This window comes from Quercus lobata, chromosome 12, assembly GCF_001633185.2.
Source record: "Quercus lobata isolate SW786 chromosome 12, ValleyOak3.0 Primary Assembly, whole genome shotgun sequence".
Taxonomy (NCBI): domain Eukaryota; kingdom Viridiplantae; phylum Streptophyta; class Magnoliopsida; order Fagales; family Fagaceae; genus Quercus; species Quercus lobata.
In genome coordinates, this window is record NC_044915.1 from 32,927,293 (window position 1) to 32,949,852 (window position 22,560).

Sequence of the window (22,560 nt, forward strand, 5' to 3'; positions counted from 1 at the left end):
GCATTTCCGTTCAACTTGAAATTCAAACCAAATCAATCAATCCACTAAAAAAACGAACCAAAGAAAAAAAATTTGAAATTAGGACACCCATAGAACCTTACCCAGTAATTAGGACACCCATAGAACCTTCTTCCTGGATTGTTCTCCATCCAGGAAACCACTACAACTGGTTTACCAGGGTTGGGGCAATAACACGTGGGTGATGCTCTCCTCCTCAGGCTTGCCGTGGATGATGAGCTTGATTCCATCTCTTCAATGTGGTTTTGATGAGTGGGTGAAGCAGAGTTTTTGTTTGTGAGTGATTTTCTCAGGGGAATGTTACAGTTTTAGGGAAATGGATGAAGAACACGAGAATGAAATGTTACGGTTCCAAGTTTCAGGGGAATGGGTTTTCAAGTTTCAGTTTTAGGGGAACGAGTTTTTTTCTGTTTTAGGGGAATGGGTTTTGGGTTGGATGTTGGGGAAGAACACGAGGATGAAGACGACATAGGTTAGGGTTTCGTTTCCAGGTTTGGGATTTTCGGTGAAGGAGTGAAGAGTGAATAGTAAAGACTGAAGGTTAGTTATGAGTTCAGTCAGTCACGAGAGGGTCACGTGTGGGCTAATTGGGCGGGAAGATGACGTGGCAAGAACACGTGAGGGTCATGTGAGGGTTAAGTCTGCAGGAGATGAGGTGGCAGGGTCACGTGGGTGTAAATGGGACACGCTGGCTTTTTAATTATTATTTTAATAAATGGATTTGACAGCTAGGACCTCCGTTTGCCACCTCAGCATTTTGTGTCACTCGGTTGACGGCAATGACTATTTTAAAAACGATTTTTGAAAATTAGGGACTGACCTAGGACCTAAATCAATTTAGGGACCAAATTGTAACAAGGTCCAAAATGTAGGGACGAAAAGTGCATTTTCGCATCTTTTAAAAGTTACCATAACTTTTGAGTGGAGTTGGAAATATAAGATTAAAATTATCCCAAACTTTAAAAATGTAAATTATAACTTAATCATTTTTGATAAATAGCCGGTGGGAGAAGTAGGGATAAGGATTATGGGATACACCAAAAAAAAAAAAAAAAAAAATTGTAATTTCTTGGAGTCTTGGATCCTAGTTTAGTTTTTTTTTTTTCTCAAAAAAAAAAAAGTTTAGTTTTTTTAAATAAAAAAGTATTTTTATTATTTATTATTTTTTACAGAAGGAGGACTAGGTTGTGAAGTGTGCATTCCACTTCTTTCTATGCTCTGCTACATGCTGACATCTTCTATCTATTAGTTGGTTCAGTCTCTCACGTGCGAACCAACGACTTAAAAATGTCATCAATACGGCCAGCAGGCGCGTGGGTCAAAACCTCCACGCGCTGACTTCTGGAGTATCGTCGTACTCAGTACAACTTTTTCCTTTATCGTTTTTTAGTTTGTGGCTAGTAAGTAACAAGCCTGCAGTTTAAACAAAGGCACGAAAGGTACAAGGCGGGAACGCCACTCCAAAATTAGTGGAGAGTGTCAAAACAGCAATTTAAATTCAAATCCAAGCCCTATTTTCAAACTATACAAACAAAAGGAAAAAGAAAAAAAAAAGAAAAGAAAAGTAAAGGAAAAGTCATTTCAATTCTACACTTCCCATTTCCCAACGTTTCTTTCTATCTTCACTGAAAAGAAAAAAACGAAAAGAAAAAAGAAAAAAAACCGAAAATCCAACAAACTCTCTCTCTCCTCTCTCATCGCTCCGTCCGGTCTCCGAAATCTCGGGCAAGAGTTTCGGCATTTAACGATCAGAAATTTCGGCCCTTTCTCTTTCTGTAACGGATCGGTCCGAAACGAAACGCCATTACTCAGAGCTCCGATCTCTCTCCCTCTCTCTCACAGAGCTCTGTGATTTGCCGAAAGAGATCTCAACCACATTTTCCCACACAATCGTACTATGAATCCTCCAGGTTCGTATCTTCAATCCACATTCCGTCCGTACGTCTCGCATTTCTTCAAATCTTCGGGCTTCGTACAGATCCGATGGCCAATTTGTTGTTGTTGTTATTATTTTTCTGAAATGTAGGTCAGTGGATTTGAATGATCTGTGAGAATTGTCATTGCCAAAAAACAAAAAAAGCTTTTTTTTTTTTTGTGTGTTAAAATTATGGTCTGTTTGGTGGCTGAGAAAATGGAGATCAAGAAGAAGGAAGCTCAATTTCGTTGTTGTTTACTTAATTGTTTATTGAATTGAACACAGAGAATGCGTAAATTAAACTCATTTTAAGCAGAAGGATTCTAGGGCTAGAGTTTGCTTGGATTTCTTTTTTAGAAAGTGTTGGAGAAGAAAAGAATTATTGTAAGGCACGAGCTTTTAGTTTTTTTTTTTTTTTTTGGGTTAATAATTGTATTTAGTAAAAATTAATGGAAAAGATACATATTTAATTTAGAATTACTTTGCTCGATGACCAAGTTGCTATCTTTTCCAATTTGAACATTTAGATTGATTATTTCCGTGATAAAGACCGGCCTTTAATTGAAGAATCTGATGCATTTTGCCGACTGTGTTTATGAGAATTCGTGGCGAAGTTTAATATCATCTGGGGTGTAAATTTTTCACCAATAAATTGCTTGCTTATGAAGTTTCTGTCTTTACTTGTAATTTGGTTTTGTGCATGGCCTACCATCAAAATTGAGTATAAGTTGATCAAATAAGTATAAATTGAATCATCGCTTTTTTTTTTTTTTTTTTTTTTTAATAAGGAAATTGAATCATTTTTGAAGCCAATTATTCAAAAAAGTTTTTGTTCCATACGTTTAATGTTGATTTTTTATTTAATTTCTTCTAATTTATGTGCACGGAATACTATCTTTGTAGCATTGTGTCCATAGTTGATCAAGGAAACAAGGCATTTGAGAAGGTCTCATCATGAACTCCCAGTATGAGAATGGGGGATTTGGCTATTCAAATGGGGCTCATGGTGAATATGTTGAACAGCTGGAAAGTTTTAGGGTTATGGCCGAAGGTAACCAAGTTATATACTCCCTTTCTCTCCATATTTATTTGCACATAACTTAGTCGCATTTTATATTCCTCTTTGTCCTTGTTTTACACTTGTTATATAGGTAACCAGCAGTCTTCTCTGGTGGAGTGGATAAATGGTATGCTTCCTCATTTAAGTTTACCATTGGAAGCTTCTGAGGAGGATCTGAGATCATGCTTGATTGATGGCACTGTTTTATGCAGTGTGTTGAACAAGCTTAGTCCCGGTTTGATAGAAATGGTAGGATTACCTTCTGTGTTGTTTGTTTATAGCCTGTTTGGATATGTTATCATATTGAGGTTTATGACTTTTTTCTTTTGGGATCTGTTTCTAAGTCGTACTGCTCCATTTTAACTTTTTCTTTCCTACTTAGAGAGGCAATTTGGAGCCCGTTCTCTTAAATGTCCAAAAGTTCTTGGCAGCTATCAATGAAATAGGATTGCCTGGATTTGAACTATCAGATCTAGAGCAGGTACGTTTCTAGTATTGCAATATAGAATCCTTATTTCATTGCACTAGTCAATCATATAATTTAGTTTCACTGAAATTGACAACAATGACTTGGCCTTGGGTCTGTTACATTAAGCCTCGACCTTAGGTTCCTTACACAAACACTATATGTATTGACCCATCAGCCCTAAAGAAATACTAAAAATGTATTGGTCTATGAAAGCAGCTCTTAGTTCAATTATTTTTTGCTGAATTGTTTTAACTTGAATCGACTTGCAGCTCTATGTGGTTTTGCTAAAATTATAACTCTGGGTCTTTTTTTTATTGCTTCCAACTTTCAAATTTTCTCATACTCATTTTAGTCGATGGTATGAGATTTTGCAGGGATCTATGGTGCCAGTTCTTCAGTGCCTTAATAATCTTAGAGTGCATTTTAATTCTAATGCTGGGGTAGAGAACGTGCAAAATCATTTGAGAAGAAGATGGGATCTATCAGAGGTAGGCTCTTTAGAGGGAATTGGTTCCCAAGGGGATGTATCACACGGACAACACTTGGTTAAAAATGGAGGGGATTGGCAAAGAGATTCAGTTGAAGCCAAATTTCAACATTCTTTTCCTGGTACTTCAGGTATGCTAATTGCTATCTTGATTGACAGGGTATGTGTGGATGACGCCTAGATTGTGGTGAATGTATGTGTAAATTCAAATAGACGATGTGTTGAGATCATGAATGCAGTAAGTATGTGATGTAGCACAAGTTGTTGTTTGGGGGAATTGGCCTTAGGGCAGTGGCGGGCAGCCTTAACTAATGAGTGAGTAGATGTGTTCATTGCAATGGACTTTAAGAAGCATGGATTACGATAGGGGTATGAATTGGGGGCAGTGGAGGGTTAGCATTGCAATTCATTATCTTGGACACGAGAAGCAACCACTGAAAGGGGGGGGGGGGGGACACGTATCTCATTCTGCCTGCCAAATGAAAATTGTTGTTTGTAGTGTTCTTATTGCTTATTTTATCATGCTTTTTCCCCCCTTTTGCTTGTAGAGTTGTCAGATGCTTTACAACATCATCTTGGATCTAAGTTTCATGAGGTGTTGCAATTAAAGCAAGGATGTTTTGCTGATTCTTCTGATGCCAAAATTTTGGAGATGATCAAGTCGAACAGTTTGGATGTAAGTTGCTCCCCCCCTTCCCCCCTCTTATCATTATTATTTTTTGCTTCTGTTGTTCAACTGTAAGTTTGATGCTGTTCTTATGTTTTATTGCCATTCTATTGTGCAGAATGCATCAACTCAATCACTTTTCAACATAGTGAATAAGATTCTAGACGATAGCATGCAAAGAAAGAATGGGGATGTACCTAATGTATGGCAGTAAGAGGATGCAAGGATGCTATATAACTAAAGCATGCATGAACTTACTTTTTTATGATTATTTTTTCCATTTTGTATCTCTCACTGGTGTTTTTCCTCCATTTTCCAGTGTGTGGCATGGCTGTTGAGAAAAGTTACGCAAGTGATTGAGCAGCGAATTTCAACCCAAGCAGAAAACTTAAAAATTGTAAAATAATTTATGGATTTATTTTTTGCTTAGTAAGAATATATATATACATATATATATATATATATATATATTTATATTGCTCATGAGTAAAAAAGTGTTTGTATTATTTTATGCTTGCAGCAAAACAAACTTTTTAAGGCTCGTGAGGAGAAATATCAATCAAAAATTAGAGTACTTGAAACCCTTTCGATAGGAGCCGCTGAAGAATTTGAGGTGGTTTTAGTTTGAGGTTTATGCACTTTATTTCATTTAACCCAATTGATTTTTAACTGTTGTTTTTGTTTCCTATAGGTTGTAATGGATCAATTTCAACAGATAAAGGTGTGTTTCTGTTCTTAGTCCTATCTTTATATTCAAAGATGATAAAACATATTTCTTTTGTTGATCCTTGAGTTTGATGGCTGTGTTATATTATGAGCATTCCAAAGTATTTCATATGACATCCACACCTATTTTGTATCTAATGTTTTCTAATACATATTAGATATCTTTAAATTTTTAGTAATTCATAACTTATTTCTGCTGATGAATGTTTATTTTAGCTGTGCCACTTATTTTGAAGAGTTCTTGAACTGCTAGTACTTATAGTTAGCTGTACAAGTTGATAATAATGTATGATGAAATTATATTGTTTTAAGTGAAAAAAATCTCAAGATTATTATTTCCACTCTTTTGGAGGAAGTAATCATATTAAGGTTAATTATTATGAAGCAAATATGTCAAATTTTTGTCATTTTGATATCGTTTGCAAGTCTATGTTGTATGTGTATCCACTATGTAAGTTTATATTACGTATTTAATGTAGTGTGGGTGATAAGTAGGTCTTGGTTGAAACCTGCTCAGTCTGTTGTGCCTTATTAGTGGTAATGAAGATTGTTTGTGAATTTATACGTCTTAGATTTTATTATTATTATTATTAAATTTGTACAAAAAGGAAGAGCCGCTACAACAAGAAGGTACCATTGGTTATTTTGTTAGTGACTTTACATTTTGGATTTTGCAGATTGAGAAAGTCAAAACAGAAAATAAAAAGAAACTTGAAGAGCATGATATGATAGAATTAAGGAAACAGAAGGATCATTGTGATATCGAGATTATGAAACTAAAACAAGAACTAGAAGTGACCAAAAGGATGCATGAAGATCATTGCTTGCAATTAGAAACAACTGCTAAGGAAGCTAAAGTTGAGTTGGAGAATCGGTTAAAAGAATTTGAGTGCCTTTTATCAGATTCAAGGAAGAAGGTGGAAGAACTTGAGAAGTTTTCTGAATCTAAATTGCGAAGATTGAAAAAGAAAGAGCGAATCTACAAGAGCTTTATAGATAATCATTTTGGAGCTTTGCAGGTTTACCTTCGTACACATGGATTTAATTTCATTTCTTGTCTTTAGCGATCCTATAACACAGCTTTATGATTTTGTTTAGGAATCGAGGGCAACTTTAGAGTCCATAAAACATGAAGTCTTGAAGACAAAAAGAGGTTATGCAGAGGAATTCAGATGCTTGGGTAGGATTGATGATTCGCAGTTTGTTTATTTACTACTTGGACATTTGTTTATTTACTACTTGGGCATTTTCTCATGATGTCCTTTTTTTCTTGAATAGGATTGAATCTTGAAGGACTAGCAGATGCAGCTCAAAATTACCATGCAGTTCTCGCAGAAAACCGTAGGTTATATAATGAGGTTCAGGATCTAAAAGGTACATCACTTAGTATGGTTTTGCCCCCTCTTTTTTTAGTTTAATTCTTTATTGAAGAATAAAAACACTTTTTGTTCACGATGGAAATGGTTATGCCATCGTATGAGTGTTTGAGCTCGTTCTTTCTCTCTCTGTTATATAGGAAATATTAGAGTATATTGTCGAATAAGACCATTCCTTCCTGGACAAAGTAAGAAGCATACCACCATTGAATATATTGGTGAAAATGGTGAATTAGTCATTATGAATCCATCTAAAGGAAAAGACAGCCGTAGGATGTTCAAGTTTAACAAGGTTTTTCATCCAACTTCTACGCAAGGTATTAATTTCTAAATGAATGATGTTTACCTTTTTCATCACTTTTTGCTCTAACTGCTACATTCCTTTGTTAGTGAAAAAATATTGATTTTCTAATTATTATTTGTTTATATACTATATGTTGATAGAGGAGGTCTTTATGGATACTCAACCGTTGATTCGATCAGTCCTTGACGGATACAATGTTTGCATATTTGCTTATGGACAAACTGGCTCAGGAAAGACCTATACAATGGTATCCAAATTGTTTATATTGTATTATTTTTAATTTTTATTTTTTATGGTCGAAAGTTGTTCCTTATGCCTTTATCTTGTTTCTTTTAGAGTGGGCCTAGTGTATCATCAAAGGAGGATTGGGGTGTCAACTATCGGGCCTTAAATGATCTTTTCCAGATCTCCCAAAGCAGGAAAAGCTCCATTGCATATGAAATTGGAGTTCAAATGGTTGAGATTTATAATGAACAAGTCCGTGATCTACTCTCAAGTGATGGTCCTCAAAAAAGATATCCTTTAATTTTTTTTTTCCCTTATGGTTTTTCTTTTTCTTTTTTTGGGATTTCATTCTTAATTTTAAGTTTCTCTATTTGATTAGTAAATTTGAGTGCTCTTAGTTGCTTCTATTCACCTTATTATGTTATTGAAAAGGTTTTTGTTTCCTTTGACTTGCACACACTTGGGATTTGGAGCACTACCCAACCGAATGGGTTAGCTGTCCCTGAGGCTAGCATGCACTCTGTTCAATCTACTTCAGATGTCTTAGAGTTTATGCATATTGGGTTAATGAATAGAGCAGTAGGTGCCACTGCCTTGAATGAAAGAAGTAGCAGATCCCATAGGTTGTATTCTTGATGCTAAGTCATTTTCTCACCTACTTTTCACGGTTGTTATTTTCTTTTAACATGGTTGTAATTCAATCATATGGTGCAGTGTTCTGACTGTTCATGTTCGAGGAACGGACTTGGAGACTAATGCTGTCCTGCGTGGTAGTCTACATTTGGTAGATCTTGCTGGTAGTGAAAGAGTAGATCGGTCCGAAGCTACTGGGGATCGGCTTAGGGAGGCACAACATATAAACAAGTCACTATCAGCTCTTGGAGATGTAATATTTGCTCTAGCGCAAAAGAGTTCACATGTACCATATAGAAACAGCAAATTAACTCAAGTACTTCAAAGTTCCTTAGGTACTTGCCTTATATTTTGTCTTTGACTATGGTAATAACGTATGAGTTGATATTATAATTATGAGTTTCTTTTTTATTCAAGTCTTGTATCATATTTCTTTTGTCTTCTCCAAATTGTAGGTGGTCAAGCAAAAACCCTTATGTTTGTACAGCTTAATCCAGATACGGATTCATATTCCGAAACCATAAGTACCCTGAAGTTTGCAGAGAGAGTTTCTGGTGTTGAGTTAGGCGCTGCTCGGAGCAACAAAGAGGGAAGAGATGTTAGAGAATTGATGGAACAGGTCCGATCTTTCATTGTTTTAACAATTTTATTGTCTTTTTTCCCTCTTAATAGTTTTTGATTGGAGATATCCTGATATGCCATTGTGCTCTAAACAATAAGCTAGGTATTTCATGAGGATATCGATATTTTTGTTATGCTATAGAAATGGATATATTCATTTATACAATCCTATGAAAAGCAATCAGTTGCAATCATGAATAATTTTAATAACTCCACTTGATATTGAGGGTAAGTTTGTAAAATAGGCTGAAGAAAATTGTACCAGTAGCTCATAAAGATTCTTTCCATTGAGCTCTAGGTTGATAGCATTTCCTCCTCCCATAATAATGGGATGGAGGGTGAAGTTGCAGGTTTTAGGCCCATTGGGTGTGTACTTACCATAAAACAAAATCTGCTAGTACTGAAATTCTTTATCATGATGGTCAAGTTTGCACTGCGCTTGTAAGGGATGGGTCTTGGTCATCATACCCAGACATTTTACATGCATATTCCACTTCTATTTTATGTCTCTTAAGTTTTGGGTGGAATTTTTTGATTAATTATGGCAAAATCAGTCAAAAATGCTCCCCAAAAGAAAAAAAATAAAAAATAAAAACATAGGGGGTTGGAACTTGCATTAATTAATTGTGAACAGGATTGAGCCCATGAGGATTCTTAAGCACTATTGGGCCAGGAGTAGTAGATAATCTATGGGTTGGTGATTCTATTTGCAAAGGAGTGCCCTTCTGTAAATTATTTTTCAATCTATGCCTATAATTGTTTGTCAGCAGAACATGTCCATGAAGTGGGCATAAGAGTGACACTGATTGGTACTCATTTTAGCATGGCCATGGGCCACCACTGGTAATAACTTGGTGATTGCTCACATTGAACTTTTCCTCTCTGGCTAGGAAGCACCCATGAATTTTCTCCCGAAGTTTGGCTCTCATAATTGTGCACATCCCAATTTTATTTGCATGCTTTAAAGAAATTTTGTTTCTTTGTTAGCTTGAAGGGACCTGATTTAAGATTTCTTGACTTCTTAAGCTCTATACAGTGGCCTACCATATTCGTTCAGTCTGATTTCCTTTTCATCTTGCAGGTGGCATCCCTTAAGGACGTAGTTGCAAAGAAAGATGAGGAGATTGACCGCTTGCAGCTTTCCAAGGCTAATGTCAATGGGGTGAAGCATGGTATGATCTCATTAAGGTATGGGTCTGTCTCTCCAAGAAGAGCTTCCATAGGGGATACTCAACATAGCCAAAGACTGTCTGAAGGAAAAGGAACAGGGCGGATTGAGAAAGCAGCTTCAGATATAGACAATGGCTCCGAGTACAGTGATAAGCATTCTGAAGCTGGTTCTCAGCAGTCATTGGATGAATTTAGACATCAGAAGGAATTGTCCACTCAGTCGAGGCTATTTGGAGGGGATGTTGATCAGCAATTTTCTGAAGACATTGAGCTCTTGGGCTTTGGGAATGCAGATTCTGATGAAAGATTAAGTGATATTTCTGATGGTGGTCTTTCAATGGGAACAGAAACTGATGGCTCCATATCCAGTGTTGTGGAGTACACTCTTTTCCCTGAAGTTGCAAAGTCTGCTGAAAGCACACCTCCAGAGAGCATCCCAGCTGAGAAGACTCCAGTTCAGAAAACTGAGAAGTAAGTCTTATTCATTTTTATAATGGTTGGTGTATTTTTCTTAATGCTAGAGAACTGGCTGTTGTCTACCTGATTACTAACTTTCTTGTGCTGCTACTAGGCAACTAACAAAGAAATTGGCATATGTTTCTCCTATATGAAATTTCTTCACGTGAATTTTGACTCTAGGAATACTTTGTGATGCCAATGAAGCAACAAATGTTTTGTAAATCTTAAATTGTGCACCACTACCCTACTGCAACCTGGATTTTGGAATAAGTTTCCCTGACCATTGCAATCTGACATGTTCTCTGTGGTGAAACTTATTTTAGTGTTGGGATCTGCATTGGAGCTTCTTTAAATTTTAATTAAAGGGTCCCTTATCTTGGCCTGACTGTCAGTGATACCATATCTCTAGTTTTAATTACAAAAGTTACTAGCATTTAAAAAACAAAAAAAAATCCAGAAGCTTTTTGCTGCATTTATTATTGTGAAAGAAAGCTCTTATAGCTGTTTGGTCAGTGACATTTTGTTTGGGGCTCCAAAAAAGGGGCCTTCGTGTGTGTGGCCCGTGTGGGTTGGTAGGGAGGGGGAGTAAGGGTGCATGCTTGTTTTCGGGCACGTGATTTGGTTTATGTATATTTGCTTGAATGCAGTCCAATTTCACCTGACTTTGTTAGTTATGAATCACACCTGATTTCCTTATATTTGTTTGAATGCAGGTCGCCTTTGCTTGAACCCAGGCCAACTTTACCATCTAAACTCCCAAAGCCACCCCAAAAGCTAGGGCAGGCAAAATCATCTCGGCTTTCTTTGACCACCAAAAGCACCTTAAAGGTTTCATCAAGTATGTATTTTTTTGAGGATGTGTATTTTCTCTCTCTTATTACTAGTCTTTATAAAATGATTGTAGTTGAAATGAGAATGTTAAGATGGATAAGTGAACATGGAATGCTAGGATTCGAAATAAGGAAATCCACTTAAAAATAGGGGTAGTCTTATTGATGAAAAGATGAGTGAGGGTTTCTTAAGATGGTTTGGTTATGTTTAAAGAAGAGCGACTAATGCAATAGTAAAAATAAAGTGAGTTGGTCCAAGTTGAGAGAACGAAAAAATAAAATAAAAATAATAATAATAAGGGTAAAGGAAGACCAAAATCACATAAGTAGAAATAATAATTAGTGATAAAAAGTATGATTTTAGATAAAGTAGAATGTAATATATTGAGGATCCATAACTGACTCCAAAATTTTGGGACAATTAAGGTTTTGTTTGTTGTTGTATTACTAGATGGTAGCTTTTTAATTTTACTGTTGTAATTGGTATCTGACCCATGCTCCTCTCTCTTTGGGAAAATATCTTATACATCCGGCATATAAGATATTTGTGAGACTAACATATGGTGGGGCCCATATGTCAGTCTCACAAATAACATATGGTGGGGCCCATATGTCAGTCTCACAAATACATCTTATTATACGCCTGGCTCATACAAGAATTTCTCCCTCTCTAGGCTTCTCTCCCCACTTGTGCCCTACTCATTTACCCAACTTCCATCTTATGCATGTCAGGTGCTAGGAAAGCTTTTGCTGGCAGCTCCTCTGTATCAAAGACCCCCAAACGGTGGCAGTAGATTTGAAGGCAATTTGGATGGCCGAATTCTTATGCCCAACACTAGCTTGTATTCTTGTTAGGGTTACACTGTAGTTTGTATTCTAACTTTACTGTGCTGACTTGTAGATTATGTTCTGCTTCCATTTATAGTGCATTGGAAGAGGCGATTGGAAACTTACACTTTGTAAAGTAAGTAGTTTAGGATAATTTCATCATAGTGCAACTTCCGTTCGTTGGGTTTCGATACTCTGTCCAGCACATTTTCATTTAGTTGTTTCAGTTTTTTCATTTGCCCTATGCTTTAGGTCATCGAGAAAAGGAGGGGTTGGTTCAGGTTCTTGCCACTGAAAGAAAAAAAAAAAGAAAAAAAGAAAAAGAAAAAGGAAGTAGTCCTCCATTAATTGTCGGGGTTTTGGGAAAGCAATTATCAAAGATATAGCATGTTTCTTTTAGAAGTCTTCAAAACACAAAAGGCCTTTGAATTTTGTCTTTAAACACGATTTGACCTTTTATGGCATTATGTAAAGCATGCCATTTTTCTTTTTAAAGTCCGAGTGAATAGTTAAAAAAGAAGAACTTAGTGGAGTATATTTGGAACTAAAATATGATTTTAATTTCAGAAACTATTGCATGAAACCATAGTGAAATTAAATGAGGAAAAACCGGTATGGTAATCATGTTATAATGGATATTTTATTCCTTGAAAATATGTCCTTTAGTCAAACTAAAGCATCAAAAGTTTTTAGTAAATTTGATTGCAAGTCAATCCCAAGTAACATCATTAAACAATAACATGAGGCGCGCGGTTTTATGCTTAGTCCTAGGATGAGGTTAGTGCAGTAAACAACGAAGTGCCAAAACATGTAAATAGATAAGGATCTATGGTATATAGTCCAAAAGTTATACACAGTTGTAATAGACACTTCGGGACATTTAAGTCCATGTTCTTTTTTTGATTTCTTTCTATCGTTGTATCTAGCAAGTAAAGAAGATAAGTCTGATATGTTTTTAGGAATAATTGTACTTGAGAACACCTATGCATGTTCCAGGTAATTCCTTTTACATTGTCTTTCTTATACTCTATTCTGCTCCATTCTTTCTATATATAGAGTAACATTCCTTTGTAATAAAAACCAAGTAAAAATAGAAGCTTTTCTTCAATTCTTTTTAATCTCTTTGTGTTTGTAACTGAGTGGTTGATCCTTTTTAATGACCACATACGATTTATCAACGACCTAAATCTACCTTTTTAAATTTTCTCTCTAACATTAGAGGATAATTGCACATCACCAAATCCAAATCTAGATACAATTGTCATGTTATTTTTAACAATTATATGTTATGTGTTGTCACATAATGTGAATGATTCATTTTAAAAAATCCATATAAATGAAGGGAGAATGCCAAACATAATTTAAAAAAAAAAAAAAAAAAAAAACTTTAGAGACGTATGCATATTGTATGCATGAGATATGGATTTTAATAGCCAAGGTCATAATTGATTTATAATTATAAGGATATCAATGATAAAAACATGTGAAAGTGATGTCATATATTTTATAATTTGCTATTTAAGTAGATTGTGAAATTTTGATTGTTTGTAGCCGTACTCTTATATGATCATCACCAAGGAAAATCAAAGGTTTTTTTTTTTTTTTTTTTTTTCAGTGATATTACTTTTTATTATTATTTTAATATTTTTGTGCCATATTATAGGATAAAGAGATACAATATATTCTATTTTATGAGGTCTTTTTTCCATTTAAGGCCTTAGGCTATTGCCTAAATGGGCCTAATGGTTGAGCCACACTTGACATAATTGCAAGTACACCCCAAATGAAACCTACCCTACCGCTACAATAGCCATTATTGAGATTGCGAAAATGATGAGAATTTCTGTGGTGGAATATGAACTGATTAACAATACTTAAGGCTCCAAGCAATCAAGATATGGTTAACTGCTAAAAAAACTCCAGGCTCAGTTTCAAGTTTCAAGTGTTGCAGGCAAGACTCAAATGTTAATTAATGGAGATGTATAAAGTCTTGCAGATTTGTGCCAAGACGTCTGGGTGGTGTAGTTGGTTATCACGCTAGTCTCACACACTAGAGGACCCCGGTTCGAACCCGGGCTCAGACAATGTGCGTCAGGCTTCTCTCTCTTTTTTGGTCAAAATTGGAAAGGTGAACACTTATTGTTTAACTATACCAATTCCATCGCTTCTTCGAGATTTTTGTTTGCTATGAAGTATGAATTGAGCACAATCCGGTACTGCTATTCATTCAGTCAGGATGTACTCTAATTTGGTTGTTAATTATTTCACATTAATCACTACCCTCATGCACCTGCGATGAGGTTTTTATTTTTATTTTTTACTGGTCATAATTTTCATTTGAAAAAAAAAAAATAGATAAGTTTATTTTGAAAACATTGATTAGTAAAAGAGTGTTTTATTTTGTAGACATTTTAGTTGGAGTTGGAAATATATTTTTACCGAGTTGTCCTCAAGTTTTTTTCCTTATTAAATGTTAAGTTTAAGGGTATTTCTAAATTATATAAAAGTTAAGCCCAAAGAGAAGGATCCTCTTATAAATAATATAGATTAACATATCTTTAAATTTGAAAGACAAAATTGTAGTAGTTATCTTTGGGTATGCTTAACCTAATGTCTCAATTATTTCAGAAGCTTTTTTTTAGCATACGAAAAATTATAGGCATGCTTTGCTTTCAGTTGATCAATCGGGAGTATATATAAGCATATTACTCTAACTGTGGGTCCTCAACCCCGGATCTAGGTGAGTCCTCTACTGTTCAAAACCGACGAAATTTCTAGAAAGGCCTCTGGGCTCTAAATGTACCAACAAAGTTAAGTGCTTTGCATGGCGGGCGTGTGAGAATATCCTACCCATGAAGGTTAATCTCTGCCATAGACGAATAATCGGTGATCATACCTGTGAAGCTTGTGGCATGGCAGCTGAGACTAGGGGACATCTGTTCTGGGAGTGTGAAATGACTGAATAAGTTTTGAAACTCTCTGGCATCCAGTTTGATTCACGAGGAGCTAGATTTCCGGAGTTTGTGGATATACTATCGCATGCAAATTAATTGGCTTTCATTTCACATGAGGCACGATTAAGCTTTTGAATAAATGACTTAATTCATAATCTTATCTTATCTTTCTTAAGTGTTCTTATCTATATTGAAACTATTATTTAGCTACACATTTTTATGAACATATTACTTCTTTTTAGCCCAAATAGTGTAACTTGCATTATAGATATTTAGTTCCAAGTATTATTTTCCACTGATGTGGCAGACTACTGGTTTCTTCTTAAGGTGAAGAGCCTTTCCTCTAAGGTTCTAGCCCTGTTACAATTTTTTTTTTACCCTTTTTTCAGACCGTTGAGTAAGGATTGGATGGCTAAGATGTTAGAGAAACACCGACAAAGAGAGGTTCTGATTCTTCAGGAAGGATTAGATGAAGAGAAATGCTATGTGATCAACAATTTCACAATACTTTCACAACAAATTCTAAGTCGTAGGTAGTTATTGGTTGTTGTTGGTGGGTAAAAAATTAATTTAAGTTGTGGATTCAATTAGAATAAATAACAACTTACCACCAATAATTAGTTGTGAATGTGTTATGAAAATGTTGTAAAAGTAACGCTGCCCTTAGATGAATCTCCCTCTCTCTCTCCAATTCTTTCTTGAAGAATTTAAAAAAAAATTATTGTTAGGTTAGATTTTTGAATTGAACCTTTTAAAATATAAATATGGTAGAATTTTAATATATGAATGTATAACATCTATTTCATGATGAATAATTTTTATAATTATGTCGAAATTTACAATACTATGGAGGTATTTATTTTCATACTCAAATTTACAATTTATTGACTGACAGGAATGACGATTCTACATCCCACTGACGAAGATAACATTAATGACGAAGGAATCATCCATGACGAGGTCATCAGAAACAACGAAGAAAGCCATCATCACTGACGAAGGCAGGGAGTCATTCAATGCAGTCAATCAATGACCTGAGCAGTTACTAAATCGACCAAGCAGACCGTTGGGAGCCTCTTAAAAGTCTCATTACTGGACCAGGGGCGTTACTTCAGAGAGCATTAACAGCCCCAACGGCTAGCCCCTAAGGCCTCATGTATAAAACTTTCATACAACCAACAGAAGAGGATATATGCAAAAATACTCTGAAATTACATTTGACTTCTTTACTGTGTTTGATTGTTATCCTAACTTTGGCATCGGAGACTTTGTGGCAGGCACCACACCGGTGGTCCTCATCGAGCAAACCTTCACATTCTACAAGGGATTCCGTCTGCTCACTCATACTGACGAATTTGTGTTCCATCAGTTTGGCGTCGTCTGTGCGAATGAGTTTTCAGATTCACATTCGAAAACGTAGTTTCCATCAATTCTCCATATCCAGATGGAATCCAACCCAGATTCAGCAACCTTGGTCCAGCAAGTTCAAACCCTTGCAGCCACTATTGAGGAACTCACCAGACAAAACCAGGAAATGAAACTGCGACTCCAGCAGGTTCAACAAGCTCAACAGGAAGAGAACCGGTCCAAGGGTAACACGGAGGGAGAGGGGGATAGCCAACGGAGGGAAACCCCCCGGAGACCAACTACTCCGGACGAACAGAACTCAGATCTTCTTCGGGAAATGAGGAAAGAGATGGACGAACTAAGGAGTGCTATCAAAGAAAAGACAGACCGGAGCGGAGACAAAATGATAAGGGCTACAGATTCGCCCTTCACTGCAGCGGTACTTGATTGCCCCGTGCCGTCAAAGTTTCGCCTGCCTCAATTAGAGCCATTCGACGGACTCAAGGACCCTCAGGATCATCTTAATACCTTTAAGACAACTCTAGGTCTTCAACAACCACCTGACGAGATATTGTGTCGTTCCTTCCCTACGACTCTCAAAGGAGCTGCAAGAGAGTGGTTTACTAAGTTGCCAAACTCGTCCATAGACAACTTCGATCAGCTGAGTAGTGCTTTCTTGCGCCATTTCATAGGGGGACAACGCCCAAGGAGACCAGTAGATTACTTACTCACCATAAGACAGGGAGAGAAGGAGACTCTGAGGTCATATGTCAAGCGATTCACCCGGGAAACTCTGGAAGTGGACGAAGCTGATGACAAGGTGCAGCTGACGACCTTCAAAGCAGGGTTGAGATCCAGAGACCTTGTGGCCTCTCTTGCAAAAAACCCCCCGAAGACAATGGCTGAGATGCTCCTGAAGGCACAAAAGTACATGAACGCGGAAGATACTCTAGCTGCCATAAAAGATACTGAGAGGCTAGGGGACAAGTCCAAAGGGGAAGACGACCGCAGAGGGCAAAAGAGAGACAGACCAGAACGTCGGAACAATGACGGGAATAGAAGGAGAGACGACAAAAATCCTCGTCAGGTAAAATTTACTCCTTTGGTTATGCCTGTTGACAAGATTTTCACGCAGATCAAGGACGAGCATTATCTCAAATGGCCCAGGCCATTACACTCGTCCCCCAACGTACGTGACAAGAACAAGTATTGCCGGTTCCATAGAGACCACGGGCACAACACAGAAGATTGCAGAGACCTGAAGGAACAAATAGAGGAATTAATACGGAAAGGAAAGTTACAGAAATATGTAAAGAAAGGAGAATATAGCAAGTTCAGAGACGACAACAGGACCCAACATGAATCCTTCACTCGAGATGACGACCATCCGTCCCAGCCTCCACGCAAAGTGATCGGGGAGATAAACACGATCACGGGAGGACCATCCTCAGGAGGATCATTTAGATCACTCAAGAAAGCATGCCACAGACAGGTGAACAACGTCCACACCATGCCTCTGTCCAAGCACCGACGAACATACCAAGACATGTTCTTTAATGAAGGAGACGCCAGGGGAGTAAAGCAGCCTCACAACGATCCCCTGGTCATAGTGCTGAATATAGAAGGGTTCAATACCAGAAAGATCCTTATTGATAACGGGAGCTCAGCGGATATCATCTACCTCCCAGCCTTCCAGCAGTTGAGATTAGATCCAAAAAGGCTCCGCCCTTTTGACTCTCCGCTCGTCAGCTTCAGTGGAGACAAGGTCTACCCCAGGGGAATAGTGACTCTGACGGTGACGGCAGGGACCTACCCATTGCAGTTGACCAAACAAGTAGACTTCCTGGTGGTAGATTGCCCCTCATCCTACAATGTCATCATTGGGAGGCCCACCCTAAACAAGTGGAAGGCGGCGACGTCGACCTACTGTTTGAAGGTGAAATTCCCAACAGACAACGGCGTGGGTGAAGTGAAGGGTGACCAAGTCCTGGCAAGGGAATGCTATCAGGCCGTACTGACAAGAAAGGAGAACCACACGTGGACGATTGAAGAAAAAGAGGAGGACGGGATGGAGACCCTGGAAGCAGTGGAGTTGGTAGAAGGAAATGCGGACAAGACGACCAGGATAGGGACGACGCTAAGCCCCGAGATGAGAACGAGACTCATAAAATTCCTTAAGGGGAATCTAGATGTCTTTGCATGGAGTCACGAGGACATGCCAGGCATATCTCCAGAAGTCATCCAGCATAGGCTGAATGTGGACCCCAGCAGGAAGCCCGTTCAGCAACGACAAAGAACCTTCGCTCCAGAACGAGATCAGGCAGTAGCAGAGGAAGTAACCAAACTCTTGACGGCTGGATTCATCCGGGAAGTATATTATCCAGAATGGCTCGCCAACGTCGTCCTGGTAAAGAAAGCAAACGGAAAGTGGAGAATGTGTGTAGACTTCACCGACCTGAACAAAGCATGCCCTAAGGACAGCTTCCCTCTATCAAGGATAGACCAGCTCGTGGACTCCACCGCCGGACACAAGCTACTGACGTTCATGGATGCCTTCTCAGGGTACAACCAGATAAAGATGGCTGAAGAAGACCAGGAGAAGACTGCCTTCATCACAAGCCAAGGACTCTACTGTTACAAAGTGATGCCTTTTGGGTTGAAAAATGCTGGAGCTACGTACCAAAGATTGGTAAACAAAATGTTCAGCCAACAGATTGGTAGGAACATGGAAGTATACGTGGACGATATGCTCGTCAAGAGCAAGGAGGAGCTCTCTCATCTGGACGACCTGGAGGAGACTTTTGCAACCCTGAAAAAACACCAGATGAAGTTGAATCCAAGCAAATGTGTTTTTGGGGTAGCCTCGGGAAAGTTCTTGGGATTCATGGTGTCCCAGAGAGGAATAGAAGCAAATCCAGAGAAAGTACGAGCTATCATTGACATGGCCTTACCCAAGACCGTCAAGGATGTACAAAAACTTACAGGAAGGATAGCAGCTCTTAATAGGTTCGTCTCTAGGGCCACAGACAAATGCCTGCCCTTCTTCAAGACCCTCAAGCAGGCTTTTTCTTGGACCGACAAATGCGAAGCAGCGTTCCAAGAGCTGAAACAATACCTGAGCAGTCCACCTCTCCTGAGCCCGTCCAAAGGAGGGGAGAACCTATACTTGTACCTGGCGGTGTCAGCCTCGGCAGTAAGCGCGGCCTTGATTAGAGAAGAAGGCAAGAAGCAACTCCCGGTGTACTACGTCAGCCAAGCCTTTCAAGGAGCTGAGTTCAGGTACCCAAGGATCGAAAAGATTGCGTTTGCACTTATAGTAGCCTCGCGCAAGCTCAGGCCGTATTTCCAGTCAAATCCTATCCTTGTGATGACGGATCAACCAATTAAGAAATCAATGAACAAACCAGAAGCAGCAGGGAGAATGGTCCAATGGGCAATCGAACTCAGCCAATTTGACATCAAGTACCATCCAAGAGCAGCTATCAAGGCACAAGCTCTGGCTGATTTCATCGCTGAATTCACTCTTCCAGACGAAGATGGAATTACAGACGAAGTTGATAAATGGACAATATAGACAGATGGTTCGTCAGCCCAAAAGAGGGGGGGAGTAGGGGTCGTCATAACCACCCCCGACGGAGAAGTGATGAAATATGGGGTTCAACTGAAGTTCCCAGCCACCAATAACGAAGCCGAGTATGAAGGAATATTGACGGGCTTGAGGCTTGGGAAAGCTCTTGGTGCCAAAAACTTGCTGATCCAAAGTGATTCAAAGCTGGTAATCGGACAGATCAGTGGAGAGTACGAGGCAAAGGAAGAAAGGATGCAGAAATACCTTAAACTGACAAGGCAACTAACTCAAGAGTTCGACACAGTGGAGTTCGTCCAGATACCAAGAAGCCAGAATATTGGGGCCGACGAAGTATCAAAACTAGCGTCATCAGAAGAAGGGAAGACGAGCACAGACATGGAAATAGAGATCCAGAAACACCTGAGTATTGAAGAGGTGGTGGTGTTCTCCATCCAGAGCACAGACACCTGGATGACGCCCATAATATCCTTCCTCCAGGACGGGCACCTACCTCAGAATACTGACGAAGCCAGAAAGGTCAAGAAGAGAGCAGCCAGGTTTACGATCTTGAATGACGTCTTGTACAAGAGAGGCTTCTCTATGCCTTATCTAAAGTGCGTCGACGAGGATGAGGCCAAATACATCCTGGAAGAAGTACATGGAGGAATTTGTGGCGACCATGCCGGCTCCAGATCCCTAGTCAACAAGGTGATAAGAGCGGGGTATTTTTGGCCAACCATGCAGGGGGATGCTGCTGATATCGTCAGAAGGTGCGACAGATGCCAGCGGTATGGGAATGTGCAACGGCTTCCAGCGGAGAAAATGACGACCATAGCCTCCCCATGGCCGTTCGCACAATGGGGAATCGATATCGTCGGTCCTCTGCCCCAAGGTAAAGGTCAGGTAAAATTCCTTCTAGTTGCTATTGACTATTTCACAAAATGGGTTGAAGCAGAGGCCCTAGCAACCATCACTGAGGCTCGGATCTGGAGCTTCGTGTGGAAAAACATAATCTGCAGGTTCGGGATTCCCTTGACGATCATATCTGATAATGGGAGGCAGTTCGACAGCCAAGGCTTCAGAGACTTCTGCTCGGACCTCGGGATCAAGAATCAGTTCTCATCCCCGGGACATCCTCAGGCAAACGGACAGACGGAAGTAACGAACAGGACGCTGCTCAAGATAATCAAAACCAAGCTGGACGAAGCAAAAGGTGCCTGGTCAGAAGAACTACCTAGTGTCCTGTGGGCATACAGGACTACAGCCAGAACCCCTACAGGAGAGACACCCTTCAGGCTTACCTATGGCACAGAGGCAGTAATCCCAGTAGAAGTTGGAGTAACAAGCATCAGACGAGGAACTTTCAGAGATGGACTCAATGACGAGGAACTGCGGTTCAACCTGGATTGCCTGGATGAAGTAAGAGACAATGCGTCCTGTAGAATGACAAAGTATCAAAAAAAGATGGCCGAGTACTACAATAAGAGGGTCAAACTCAGGCGTCTGGACATAGGGGACCTCGTCCTTCGCAAAGTCACTATAGCGACTAAAGACCCTACTTAAGGGAAGCTGGGCCCTACATGGGAAGGGCCTTATCGCGTCATTCACTACTCTAGACAAGGAAGTTACCATCTGGAAACTATGGACGGACAAAAGCTCCCTCGTCCTTGGAACATTGAGCATTTAAAGAAATACCATGAGTAAATGTAATACACGAATGCATTCGTTATTGAAGTTAATAAAAGTATTATTCCTCTGATGTTTTTGCGCAGGCAGTACTGGTCGACCATGAGGCCTATAAATCACTAAGTAACAAGATTCCGCCTTGACGGATGTAAGTTACTGACGACCATCATAGGATGGTTAAAAGACTAAGTAACAAGATTCCGCCTTGACGGATGTAAGTTACTGACGACCATCGTAGGATGGTTAAAAGACTAAGTAACAAGATTCCGCCTTGACGGATGTAAGTTACCGACGACCATCGTAGTATGGTTAAAAGACTAAGTAACAAGATTCCGCCTTGACGGATGTAAGTTACTGACAAAAAAAAAAAAAAAAAAAAAAAAGTGACAAGAGCCCGCCTGGACGGACATAAGTCGCCCAGGCAGCACCCCCTTAAAGTCACAAGTGGCAGGAGTCAGTTGACGAAGAAAAGAGTGCAGTACATCAAATCAAAACAAGATGCAACAACTAATCAACAAAGCACAAAATTGTAGACGGATGTAAATCAGCCAAAACATCTAGAGGAAAAGTAAGTACACTTCATTCCAGCCCATAACCACTGGGCCACTATCATTGTTTTCAAAATAAAATTAACTGTTTTGAAATTAGATTTACAAAAAGAAAAGGCCCAAAACAAGACGGGCACCCACCATAAAACAAAAAATTTCTAAGTATCCAAATCAGGCATCGGTTGTGCCTTCACTGGCCGGTACGTCAGCAACAGGCTCAGGCGCGTCATCACCAGGGGCAGAAGATGAAGCCGCCTCATCCAGAGCCATTTCCTTGTCAACTTCTTCCAAGTCTAGACTCTCCAGGTTGACTCCAGAAGGATGCTTGATCATATACCTCCGAAGAAGCTCGAAACCTTTGAAATACCAACTGAAGAGCACAGTATTGTACTCGTCAGTGGTCTGGAAAGCCTCCACAGATCGAGCAGCGATGGTCACAAGTTTCTCCTTGGCTGCAAGAAGCTGCTCGTCCTTCTCGTGAGTCAACTCGCGCTCAACTCTGAGGTCGTCCTCCAGCACTTTGACCTTCTCCTTCAAAGTCGTTGCCTCGTCCATGGAGGTGATCAGGTTCGTCCTCAGGTCAGAGCTCTCTTTCTCCAAGGCCTCCATCCGGGTTGTCAGAGACACCACCTTGGCCCCTTGAGTGAGGTATTCAGCGGTAATATGGAG

At 39.2% G+C, this 22,560-nt stretch overlaps 2 protein-coding genes and 1 non-coding gene across 4 annotated transcripts; all 3 read left to right on the forward strand.

The window, feature by feature from the left end:
* Positions 1–1,581: 1,581 nt before the first annotated feature.
* LOC115970958 (kinesin-like protein KIN-14J) lies at positions 1,582–12,001 on the forward strand. 2 transcript variants are annotated; one of them, XM_031090599.1, is made up of 22 exons: positions 1,582–1,928; positions 2,837–2,984; positions 3,085–3,242; positions 3,376–3,474; positions 3,837–4,080; positions 4,498–4,625; positions 4,735–4,818; positions 4,936–5,013; positions 5,137–5,229; positions 5,308–5,337; positions 6,020–6,361; positions 6,441–6,522; positions 6,621–6,716; positions 6,859–7,035; positions 7,163–7,269; positions 7,359–7,537; positions 7,706–7,870; positions 7,962–8,215; positions 8,336–8,499; positions 9,583–10,142; positions 10,844–10,968; positions 11,693–12,001. In XM_031090599.1, exons 2-22 carry the CDS (start codon positions 2,888–2,890, stop codon positions 11,752–11,754), a joined length of 3,324 nt encoding a protein of 1,107 aa, XP_030946459.1. In that variant the 5' UTR covers positions 1,582–1,928; positions 2,837–2,887; the 3' UTR covers positions 11,755–12,001. The 2 variants fall into 2 exon arrangements, with proteins under 2 accessions (XP_030946459.1, XP_030946460.1); XM_031090600.1 differs by lacking the exon at positions 1,582–1,928 and having other exon boundaries at positions 2,962–2,984; positions 3,085–3,120; positions 3,206–3,242.
* Positions 12,002–13,798: 1,797 nt separating this feature from the next.
* TRNAV-CAC lies at positions 13,799–13,872 on the forward strand. Its single transcript has one exon. It is a non-coding gene; the product is annotated as a tRNA-Val (tRNA).
* Positions 13,873–19,732: 5,860 nt separating this feature from the next.
* On the forward strand, positions 19,733–21,220 carry LOC115970552. The gene is made up of 2 exons (XM_031090170.1): positions 19,733–20,560; positions 20,720–21,220. Exons 1-2 carry the CDS (start codon positions 19,733–19,735, stop codon positions 21,218–21,220), a joined length of 1,329 nt encoding a protein of 442 aa, XP_030946030.1.
* Positions 21,221–22,560: the final 1,340 nt, after the last annotated feature.